Source organism: Vidua macroura, assembly GCF_024509145.1.
Source record: "Vidua macroura isolate BioBank_ID:100142 chromosome W unlocalized genomic scaffold, ASM2450914v1 whyW_random_scaffold_74, whole genome shotgun sequence".
NCBI classification, from domain to species: domain Eukaryota; kingdom Metazoa; phylum Chordata; class Aves; order Passeriformes; family Viduidae; genus Vidua; species Vidua macroura.
The window spans coordinates 1,830,676-1,843,191 of record NW_026530539.1 but is presented as its reverse complement, the minus strand read 5'-3'; the positions used below and the strand labels follow the sequence as shown (position 1 = coordinate 1,843,191).

At 40.7% G+C, this 12,516-nt stretch overlaps 1 protein-coding gene across 2 annotated transcripts in view; it reads right to left on the bottom strand.

Moving 5' to 3' along the window:
• Window positions 1-1,233: 1,233 nt before the first annotated feature.
• LOC128822769 (E3 SUMO-protein ligase PIAS2-like) overlaps window positions 1,234-12,516 on the bottom strand; it is a 52,198-nt gene continuing 40,915 nt past the window's right edge. The window contains exons 7-13 of one of the 2 annotated variants that reach the window (XM_054004579.1): window positions 11,579-11,652; window positions 10,587-10,747; window positions 9,852-9,985; window positions 8,115-8,286; window positions 5,085-5,224; window positions 3,257-3,294; window positions 1,234-1,419 (exon numbers count right to left, since the gene is read on the bottom strand). In XM_054004579.1, coding sequence (XP_053860554.1) covers window positions 1,234-1,419; window positions 3,257-3,294; window positions 5,085-5,224; window positions 8,115-8,286; window positions 9,852-9,985; window positions 10,587-10,747; window positions 11,579-11,652 — 905 coding nt within the window. The remainder of the gene's footprint in view (window positions 1,420-3,256; window positions 3,295-5,084; window positions 5,225-8,114; window positions 8,287-9,851; window positions 9,986-10,586; window positions 10,748-11,578; window positions 11,653-12,516) is intronic. The other variant, XM_054004578.1, reaches the window with a different exon arrangement.

Genomic DNA, 12,516 nt, shown 5'->3' with positions numbered 1-12,516 from the left:
AGACGGACAGGGAAGGATCTGGAAATAAGGGAGGTATACACCAGGACTGATATGGGGAAAGGCGGGAAAACAGGTGGAAAACAACTTTGGGGAGAGACTATTAGGAAAACTGAACAGGGGTGAATAGGAAAAAAACATTACAATTATTTTAAACAATTTCTTAAACATAAACTTCAAAATCCCACTACCACAGTAGTGGGGATGTGTCCTAATTCCGACATGACAGCACAGAGACTGTGTAATGCAGGATTTGCATAGATAGTCTGTCTTTGCCCCAGACCAAAGAACATTAAGTCATAACAGCTTAGGATTTTGTTGCATTTGTGAAAAACATGAAATTAGGGAAAAAACCCCAAACCAAACAATCCCATTTACACTGGCTTCCCCAATGTCCCCAGTTAAGGGGGAGATGGGGAACAAGAGACATACAACACAAGTAATGGTTATTTCAAATCTTCATGGTCTTAAATGAAGTTTATTACAGGCCTCAGTGAAAATATTAAAAATTCACCAATGCATACACTTCTGCACCTTTGTCCAGGTTGTTGTTATTCTGATGCTGTTGAGCAGGACGGGAACACAGAACTCCAGATCAGAAGGCTAATAAAATGAACTCTCTCCTTTATTTCAAATGTACCGCTCTATATATAGAGAACATCGAGAAGACTAATTTCATTGGTCTTAGAGTAAAAACATCCCACACCATTGGTGGGCAGTGAATGACGCACAGTGGCAGGACATATCTATAAACAATGTGAATAACAAGGTAGATTAGAGAATTATTTACATTCTTGCCCAACTGTTTCCCAGGCTCTTGCCTGGTTAGAAAACCTTTCTCTTTCTCTCTGACTGAGCTGAGAATATCCACATTATTCTAGAGTACTTAAGTGCCCTTTTTTATGTAAAAGCTTTTTGTTTGTTTTTACAGTATTGCTGTGTTTTACAACAAAATTAAAAACCATTTGTGGTATCCACCCAGCAACAAAGTTTCCCCAGAACAAACCAAAAGCATAAATGCATGTTATGAAGGGGCCTTTTCTATGCCAGCTGTTTAATGAGCAAGGAAAAAAAAAAAAATCTATCACTTCTGTTTGGTGTTGATGAATTTACTCCATTTTCCAGAAGGAAAATGCTTTCAATAAATATCAGAATAACTTCAGAGATTATGAATTTCCAGAGATATAAGCAGCAACTCTGTGCAATTTCTCTGGGAGTCCTGTGCTGCCCCTTGTTTCAGTCCAGTGAGATGATGTCAGGAGCACTGCCTTTGCTTCTGGTTATCACTTCTGTCTTGCTCATGCTGGAGGAGCTAACATGTGTGCTGCTCTCGTGGTGGCTGGTTGATGTGATGATGCTGCCAGGTACATTGCTTGTTAAGGTTGAGGTGAGATTATCCAAAAACATAGGAGGACAGTACTGCTTGAAACAATGAGGAATGAAGAGATTAACTGCACAAGGGAAATGTATACTCTGAAGAGCGACAAGCACAAAATATTTTATTATCAGAACCTTGTTAACACATGCATAGCAAAAAACAGAGTTCTGCAAACCAGCAAGCAATCAAGCAAAGATGAGCCATGAGTCCTTCTCCCTCATCCTCCCCTTTTTGTTTTTCTTATTAAATAGTTAGCTTGAACATTTATTAGTGCATGAAGAAACACTATCATGTCCACAAAAAAAACCCCACTCACAAAAACCCTTAACATTTTGAGAATGTTCACTGCCCATAGGTACCAGGCCAAACTGTCTATTTCAGGCTCCTTTCATCATAAAAGGTAGCAAAATGCTTTCTGCTCCTTCAATGGAGGTTAGAATAATTTCATCCCCTCAAATAGCAGCAGCTGTAGTAATCAACATTTTCATAGTATACACCTGCAACAATATATGCAGGTATCTAAACATTTTAGTAGTGATAAATGAGCCCTGATCAAGTCTGATAAGGAAAAATTCTTGAGTTGATTTAAATTTCCTGAAGTGAAAGACAAGCCATTTCAGAGCTGAACATTCTAAGCATTTAGAAACAGAACAAGGTTGCCAGATGTTGAAGAAGAAGATAAGACACCCCACGTACATGTTGTTTGACACACTTTATTTTCTCTTACCCTGTGTATTCAAATCTCGGGCATATGTTTGAAACTGAGCCTGAGCTGTTTGAACTGTCCAAAATGGACAGTTCATAGCAGCATACCTGCTTGCAGTCTTCTGCATGAACAAACTTCTGTTATTCCCGTTTTTGGCAGTTCAGAGCTCAAGGTCAGGCACAGAGTATTGCAAGATGCAGTAAGTGAAAAGAAAAGGAGGAAGTTCATCCTTCATTTTTAAGACATCAGAAAGTCAACTCTACTCTAAGAGACCTACTACTGTTTTACTCTAGTGACAGAGGTGAAAAAGAGAGTCTGCTTCAGATCCTCTTGTCTTAGTTAGGGAGCTGATATTCCCCCACATTTCAAGGCTGTAGTCCGTCTGCATAGGAATCTAGTTACAGTAAAAATTGTTCTCCCTAATGGTGTAAAGCTTAAATTTCCAGGGAAGGAAAAATACCACCTGGTTCCTTATGACCTACAAAATTTCCATATAATCCAAAGCCAATGGAGTTGAAGTGTTGCATGGAAGAATTTATTAAAAAAGTATTCAGTCATGTGCCCTTCAAATGAATGAAAATATTTTCTTTACAACCTAATCTCCTACTAATATAAAAAATAACAGAAATAACAATCAATGAGGTCTATTTACAAAGCTTAATCTGGCCTACAGATAGACAGCATAAACTAAGAGCATGAAGTACATGACCATAGAATCCCACAATGGTTTGGGTTGGGAGGGACCTTCAAGACCACCTAGTTCCAAACCCGTGCCATGGGCAGGGACACTTTCCACTAGACCAGGTTGCTCAAAGCCCCATCCAACCTGGCCTTGAACACTTCCAGGGATGGGGCATCCACATCTTCTTTAGGCAACCTATCCCACTGCCTCACCACCCTGACTGTATTTAAGTTAGTGCTGTGCAAGTATCTGCTTTGCCTAGAAAGGCAAACTACCAATAAAGACTGAGTTTCCATGCCTGGATTTATCATAATAAGGCTAAACTCAATCCTCCCTTAATGCATTTTCATTACCACCTCTTGTTGGGAAAATGGATTTTCCTGGTCTATGGTGAGGTCTAAGCAAGTGGACTGCATAAATGTGATAGTTATTTGAGCAGTATGTCACAAAAAAGAGACTTGAAAATTAACCTCACATCAGTTCAGAAACATACCTGTGAATCAACTGGGATTAGTGAAAGAAAATTCAATCCTAGAAAGAAGGATAATAAATTTATGAGTCTTCCTTTTATGAATACACAACAAATTTAAGGAACTTTTTTTGTGGTCATAGAACAGATTTTGCAATTGTTGCACAGTTTCTAAATGGAATATACTACTGTGACACCACTCTCAATGACTACCTCAGACAGCAGCAAAACGAGTTATCTAGTACATGTGTCTCTTTTTAAGAATGAGGATGACACAATGATGTAATATTCACTGGATATTGCTGTGTGGTTCAATGTGGTTGCTTAGATGGAGGTTACCATTTGGAGCTGTTGGTTCATAATGCAAGTTTCACTACATATTGTACCTGACTTGGCCAAACTGGGACATGAAGAGTATCATCACATTAAAGATGCTGGAATGAAGTAAAGTCACAACATGCACAAGTCCAAAACCAAGCAGCAGATCTCTTCCTCCACCCATGGGCAGTTAATAAGAAAACATTTTTAATATCATCCCTATTTTGTGTCTAGACAAATAAAAGGAACAAAGAAGAGGAAACTACAAGTAGTTCAAGGTATATCCTCTAAGATCAGTGACAACTAGCGTCCATCTTTTATACCAGTAGCGTGTAAGCATTTAGGGAAAGATGTTTAAAATGATGAAACCAATGAGAAATTATGGCCTTTTTTTGTTTTGTTGTTAAATATTGGCCTCGTGTTTGCTATGCCAACAGAAAAAAATTGTAAACTTCTTCCCTCCCTCTCCTCTCACCTCCAAATCTGTTCTGGCCAGTGACATCTCCCTTTTTTCCATTAGAGAAAAAATTTGAAGGAGATTTAAGCTTAGCTGCTTTTACAGAATTGACAGCTTCTTTTGGTCTTGCACATTCTAGAACTTCAGTCAATAGAGATAGACAACAGTTCTTGATTTCTGCTCTCTGAGCTTTCTCTCCTATCCAGTTTGGGAAGGCAACCAATTTCTTAACAAGGGAGAAGTAGAAGGAGGGAGCAGTAAGGGAAACAAAATGGACAGAGAAACAAGGGGAATTATATCCATTTCACTGCCAAACTGGTGCTGAAAGAAGAGGGAAAAAAATGGGCGATGTTTTAGGGCAGAAATTAATACAGGCAATTAAAGGGGGAGAGGAGAAGTACAGGAGGGCAATGTGACACCTGTCAGCACAAGTCACCATTTCCTGGGCTCTGGGTTTGTTACAGCCAGCAAAGAGAGCCCCCAGAGTCCCTATATACAGTGTTTTTTCAAAGAGCCAGGATAGAAAACAATCAGTATCCCCACCTTTTGTCTGATATTTAGCAGCAGTGTTGAAGAATACATCATAGGCATTTAGGGTATGTCTAGGTAAAGAAAGTCAATAGATGTCAGCTTACAGATTGTAGCTCACCTTAACACCTTTTTCATACAGTCTAGAGAGAGCACCACTACAATAATTTAGCAGAATATCTACATCTAGGGTTTGGATGAGTCAGTGCCATCACACATCTATTAATTTAAAGAAGTAGCTACTCTCCCTCGCATCTAAAACACATAACCATCGGATGTTTACACAAAGTAAATATAGCAAGAAGTGTTTCTGGTTGCCATTCCAAAGTGACAGTTTGTACCCCAGAAGCAATGTTTGTCACATCACTGTTGTGAAATGCAATCTGAAACTGGAAAAAAGTCTGTACTGGGCTTGTCTAGACATCACATCAGTGCAATACTGCATATAGTCTTGTTCCATTAAAAACAGTTGATCAATTCTCCAATTTTTACCCTCCCCGCAAGTTAATAATGCTGTCAAAATACACGTGAAAAATAAGCACCACCTACCTGGCAAGTCTGATGAAATACTGGATATTGGTGGATGATGGAATGGTACTGGGGAGTCTGTTAATGAAGGTGGAATAGCAGCAGCATCAACCATTGTCATGCTGGGCACTCTGACAGTAGGTGGCTGATACACAAGAACCCTGTTTCAAACAGCATGGGAAATTACAAACAACCTGGCTGTTAGTTACCAAAAAGAAATTATGCACCACTGTGCACTCTCATCCACACGGTCACTATGTTATAATACAACTATAGCATGACTACTCACTGTACAGTATTCCAACTCTAATTTCATCTTTCATAACAGTCTTCATAATAACATGACCCTATCTTGGCTCTCAAGAGCAGCTGTGACATAAGAGCAAGTTAGCATTAAAACAAAGTACAGTGCTGGAGTCATTTATAGCAGTCTACCATTCAGAGAAAGTAATGTAGTAAGTAATCTATCTGTGGAGTACCCTGGAAGGGATGTGCAGGTAGCCAGAGCCAGAAGGAGAGTGCTTGCTTCTATTTCTCTACATAACTGTTCCTCAGTGACAATCTGTCACGCCCAGGGCGCAACTGACCATTATTCAGCCCCCGAAGCACAGATTACACATGGGAGTTAAATATCAAAACCCATCTTTACTCACAGCCTGAGCCCAAGCTAAGTTCAGCTCTCCAAGAGCATGCAGCTAGTTAAAACCCTTTTGCATCCTCACCTGCTTCCCAATTACTTCACAGAACTGTTAAAGATGACACTACAGGCATTCAGGCACCAGCCATATGCATAAAATATTTCATAAACTCCAAGTCAGATGGAAACACCCAGAATCCCGTTCCCAACTGCTCTGCATTGCTCCCTGCAACCCAACAGTCATGAGTGTTATACACTCATGTCTTCCTCCCCAGACTGCTGCCTTGCTACTTCTGAATTCAAAACCTTGGATTTCAGACCCTTCCTTCTCAAGCATCTTATACTTCAGCCTACATTGTTTCTGCCTATAAGAAGACACTCCACAGTTTTGCCAAAACTAGCATTCAGGAAACATTGTTTACAGGAGATAAGCTATTCCCCAAAAGCCTGGCTTTGACTTGGATTTGAAGAAAGAAAACATGCCATATCCATACCCAAATAGCAAGGTGTCCTGGCTTGTAAGATAAGCATATATTCTATCTGCCATCTGTTGGGCAGTTTTCTTATCTTTTCCAAGAACAATGTCTCCCTCCGGGGAGATATCTTCTGTTAATGGGCCATTGAATGGCTCACTGCATGACTGATAAAGTTACATCATCCCATTGTGAGATGCTCCACCCAGAGGGAGGAGCCAAGCATCCCTACCTGCATAAAATCAGCATTTCTTGAGACAGCAACTCAGCCTTTTCACTGGATTCCCAGAGGAAGACCAGGCACATCTGCTCTATCACCAGACCTTCAGAGAAAACTACACCCTTCTACTGGATCATCGCTCCAGCAGCATTTCATTTGCCACTCCAGGAGCAGGAGGAGCAGCCACCATTTAACTGGACTATCACCAACACCCTGACTCCTCAGGGTGTCAGGTTTCTGACTCTATCAGTAGTTTTGTTTGTACTAATTAGATTTTTTTTAAATTTAGTTTTTTTCCTAGTAAAGAACTGTTATTCCCATTCCCATATCTTTGCCTGAGAGCCTTTTTTATTTTGAAATTGTGGTAATTTGGAGGGAGGGGGTTTACCTTTTCCATTTCACGGGAGGCCCTTGCCTTCCTTCACAGACTCCTGTCTTTTCAAACGAGGACACAAGGAAAACACACCGCTCACAGAGAGACAAGAAAACTCAGTCCCTCTACAATTACGGTTGCACATAGCCATCTCAAACAAGCACAGGAGCATGGAATCAAGATTTGGTGCTTTCTGAAACTTCATTAAGAGATGTATTTGCAGTTACTTTTTCTTATAAAAATTAAAAACCGTGTCTCTTGCAGAGGGACTCCTCCACAATCCTCACGAAAAGCAACAGAATTTCAGTATCACTGCTGAAAGTGGTTGAAGATGACCAACTATTTGCTCACCAAAAATCACACATTTCTGTGAACTAGAGACACAGTACACCTACTCATTACTTCAAGAGTTGGCAAAACAGAAGGGGTTTGTTTATATTACTATTATTTTAGCACAAGACATTAGCCACTACAGTGAGAGACAGAAACACAACTCATGCAACACTAACAACTCATTACTAAAACCTGATGCTTGGAATCACCTCGTGGAGCAGTGAGCACTGGTGAGCCTAACCAGTGCCCCTCACTCCATGCAGGTCTCCTGTGCCCTACGGGCTATGAGCAAGAATGTTATGAAAGCCACAAACAGTACCTGCAACCAAGGTGCACAGACTGGGACAGACAGGTGACACAACAGTAAAGAACTTGGTTAAGCCTGCCACTGAAGTCAGGCATGATAACAAAGATGGAGCAGTTGACAGAGTACTTGGGAAATTATTGGTTGTGCTAACCAAGTTGCAGGACTGACAGATAACCATGGCCAACAACAGTGTCCAAGACATTCCATAGTGTAATAGAGGAGGAAAAGCTTATCTTGATTCAAAACAGCAAAGCGCCTCCCTTCCAAGACTGACAGGATGGATGAAAAACACAACATAGCCTCATTTCCTGGGCACCAGAGCAGATTAGATAAAGGGTATAACAGTGAGAAAAAAGCCTTAAGATGACACTAACTTAATAAGAATGCATAAAGCTCCTCCACTTGGCATAATCTACTTTCTCAGAAGAATCTTGTCCATTATCTTAATCAACTTCCTTTTCTATGGAGAAATGGCCCTGCAAACACAGCAACAGTGAGCACAAGTTTTTTGTGATATGTAAAACTATTTAATAGTGTTTTGCCTGTACAAAGGTACTGTATCAATACAACCTTCTGCAAGGAGAGGCCTAGAAATTCTCCTCTGGAAGTGTGGAGCTGGATCCTGAAGAGAGATTACAAATCCATTTCTCTACAGATCAGTTTATCTGAGACATTACAGAATTACAACTAACTTTAAAATTGACAAACCCTTTGGTTGGGCTTCCTTGTGTTTCAGACATAAATATGCACTTCCTTTTGGCAGGAGGATCTTCCTCTTCATCAGAAGAGCTTTCTACTGTCAAGTCAATAACATCAACTTTCTTCTTGTTTATTTCATTGGCCACTGTCACAGAACAGGGTTTCCTAAAAATACTGGAACCTGAAGAAGATAATAGAACATCACTGTTTTCTAAATGCTCTTGATATCAGCAGTTTCTATCTGCAACAGAACCAGATTATCTTCCTGGCCACTACAGAGAATGCTATGGCCATGAACTGTGTTATAAGTATTCTGTGTGTAGAGGGTTGACGCTGGTTGAGGCTGGAATTACAACTGGACCACAAACTTTGCTTAGATTTCTTCTTAAATATATTATCACAGAGGTGTTACCACCATTTCTAATTGGTCCAGCCTTGGCCAGCACCATGTCCATCTTTGGAGTCATCAGGGATTGGCTCTGCTGGACATGGTGGAAGCTTCTAGCAGCTTCTCACAAAAGCCACCTCTGTGGCCCTCCACTACAAAAAAACAGGCCATGTAAAACCAATACATTCCACCACTCATCTCTGTGAATCACATATTTAAGAATAAATCAAAACAAAATTTGTGGTGCAGTTGTAATTGCAGCTGGAGAAGGGCAGGAGTGAGAACATGTGAGGGAAAACAACTGTGCAGACACCAAGGTCAGTGAAGAAGGTGGGGGAGGAGGTGCTCCAGGTGCTGGAGTTGAAATTCCTCTGCAGGCCGTGGTGAAGACCACGGTGAAGAGGCTGTCCCCCTGCAGCCCATGGAGGTTCATGGAGGATGCAGAGATCCACTTGCAGCCCATGGAGAAGCCCCATGCCAGAGTGAGTGGATGCCTGGGAGGAGGCTGTAATCCTGTGGGAGACCTGTGGAGAGAGGAGCCCCACTCCCAGGTTGGAGCAGCCTGTCCTTGAAGGACTGCACCCCATGGAACAGTGACCCAAGCCACAGCAGTTTGGGGAGGACTGTTGCCCGTGGGATGGACTCATGTTGCAGCAGTTCACAAAGAGCTGTCTCCCATGGGAGGGATCCCACAGTGGAGCAGGGGAACAACTCCTCTCCCTGAACAGCAGGAGAAGACTCGGGTGATGAACTGACCATAACGCCTATTCCCTGCCTCCTTGCGCTGCTGAGGTAGGAGGTAGAGCTGAGGAGGGAGGGGTGGGGGAAGGTGTTTTTAAGGGCTTGTTTTACTTCTCATTATCCTGCTCTGATTTTGTTAGCAATAAATTCACCTTATATCTTTAAGTTGAGCCTGTTTTTCCTCTGATGGTATTTACTGAGTGATCTCTCCTGGTCCTTATCTCAACTCATGAACCATTTGGTAAATTTTCTCTCCTCTGTCCAGCTGCAGCAGGGGAGTGAGTGAGCATCTTTTGTGGATGCCTGGCATTTGGCCAATGTCAACCCATGACATTGTGTCATGCTGAGAATATTAAAACACAAGTTTTAGTTTTCACTTATCAATTTAAGGACCTAAAACAAGAACAACCTTTTGCTTTCTTAACTGCTAATATAAAGAGCAAAGACAAAGCCCAAAATTGCATACTTTTAGAGACACAACCCTTTCTTTTTAGTTTATATGACAAGAAGGTTAGAAGTATTAAGCCCTCCAGTAAACAAACACCAACATTCAAACATTATCCAAGCTGCATCTAAATATCTAAGTTGGTTTGCAATCAGTACCCATATATACATACTTTCTATTTTGGTGCACTGTGGACTTGAGACTTTCATAGCTTCTTTCTTTGGCCTCATGGGGCACCAGGAGCCATCTTCTTGGAATTTGATCTCATCCACATCTGAACATTCATTAAGGATTTCCATAAAGAGCCTGAAAAAGAGGGCCGAGTGGTTTCATTTTTGATTCCAAGTGAAATTTTTATTCTAACTGAAAAGGAGAGTGGAAAAGCCAATTATGTTCACCTTCCATTCATTGCATGTGCTCTCTCTCTAGTTCCTTTTACCTGAAAGCCTGTAATTATAGACTTTGCAGACATTGACAACTAAAAGAATATCCCAGCCTACCCATATTCCACTCCAACATTACTGCAATGCATAGATTTCAATACAGAAGCAAAAATAATCATACTTTGAACCAAGTTTGATACTTTGTTATGAGTTAAAAGTTGAATTTTAAAGTTAATAGCCTCGGAGATAAGGTCACATAAAAAGGAGACTTATCCTTAAATATCAGACTTGGATTTGTTCAGAGGAAATATACTGAGGCTCATGAGTTTGATAACGCAGTTGGGAGATAAACTTATGCAGTTCGTTACATGGTAAGAGAAATTAACAGTCAGTTCCTCTCAGTCTAAAGTATTTTGACAAAGAAAATAATATGAAACAGCTAAACCTCAAGTCACAAAAGTTGCTATTGAGTACATAATGAAAAATGTTAAGTGATTGTGTAATCTGCAAACCCAGTCTTTTACCCATCTAATATTAGGCTCTCATAAGTTGCCTTTTTGTCACAGACAGGGCAGATCCAGGTAGGCTTCTTTTCATTCATTTGAAGATAAAGAGCAGCATCAAAGCATTGCAGGTGTGCACAAGTAACAGCCCGGCAGGGGATTGTCAGTCTCATTTTTCCCAGCTGCAGAAGATGCATTTAGAGAGTCAGAACAGAAGACAGTGAAGTAGGCCTGGATAGCTAACAACTGTCTCTTCTCACCACAGAGGGTGCCCAGGGCTAAGGGGACTGCAAGCAAATCCACCCTATCAAAGCACTTACAGTACACTTAAAGGAACAATAAAGTCATCCTCAAAATCTCCACTGAGTTGTCAGAAATATTTCTAATGGACCTGCATCAACATTATTTCCAGGATTTTTAAAATGAAATACCCGCTTTTATAATTTTCTTTTAACCAAATATTTAAAGGGTTTTTCTGAGGTCCAGTTACATGTTAGACTAATTTAAATGTTTAACTGACAGACCAGTAACAAACACAAGGCCAGTTTCTACCTGGGAAGAGAAATCCCAAGGCAGTGTTGCCTTGTTACACAATGATCAATCTTTCTTGTTTGTTATAGTAGCTGACAGTATAAGCAATACCACCAAGATGAGCAGATCTGAAGTTTTATTTACCACTGTATCCTTTAATTATTCTGTCACCCTGCCCAATTAGTCTCAACACCTCAATATGAGATTACTCCTTTTAAAGACCTCACTATACACACACAAGTAGCAATTTGATTCTGACTGTGCTACATCTAAGGCATTCACAGTTCCAAACTGTAGTTGGGTGAATGCTGCTACAATCAGGTGCTTGTAGATGCACCCTTCTCCCCACTATTTTATATTATTGAATCAGTATATAACAAAAGCAAGTGAAGTTTCTAAAGTGGGTCTTTTTAAAAGCAGCCCAACTCTGCACTAAATATAAAAATAGAAATCTGTATCTGTTAATTTTCAGATGTACTTACAGGACACATCAGAGATACCCGCAGACTGGTTGTGGCAATCTCACTATCAGGATCTGCAGTTAGTTTTTCTTTAACTATAAAAATAAGAAGTTATACACAGATGTCATTATTTAAAATGCTAATCTTGCTTTACCAGTACATGTCCTTTATTTCCAGGTATCTAAGAAAATTAAGCATCTAGGAATGTAGTTCATAGCAATGTTATAGATGGATAATGAGATGATTTGCTCTCACAATTAAGGGATGAATATTGTGTGAATATTAAGAGAAGCTTTATTGATATATAGCTATGTTATTGTAGTTTAGATGACCTCTGTTCTCCCCATAGTCCCCTTCCCCCCCTCCCTCTGTACTGTTGCCATCAGACAGCCTGGGCTGTCTAGGACAGGTAAAAAGAAGGCGTGCACACATGCCCCTTACATGGGGCAGTTGGAAACAGAAAAGCTTGTTGCTAGGGGGGTGCGGCATGACAACACCTCACCTTCCAATCAAGTTACAAGAAAGCAGTCTCCACCAATAAGAAGAGTTAACTGACAGACTTTGGGAGGGGCCAGGGTTGGCTGATGCAACCCCCCAGGAGTATAAAAGACTGAGCATCCATCTTGAAGATGAGCTGGCCATGTGGTAGGTGTTATGAACAGTTTCCAGGTGTTCCCCAGAGACGCGGGCAGGGCTTTCCTAGTTCCCATGGCAACACTAAAAGAAAACTACTAACTCTAGCTAGGTACCGATATTGAAATGCTAATTAGCTAATTGCTCTGTTTGTTTTCTCTAAACTACCTGGGGACAACCGGCCCCCCACCCCTCCACGCTGCCACTCTGAGACTAACATGCAAATAGAAACCCCTTAGGATCATGGGAGTATTTTTAGGAGGGAAAAAAGAATATAAATCAGAAACTGAACACAGTAGAGAAATCCAGGCAAATGCCCTAGCTGA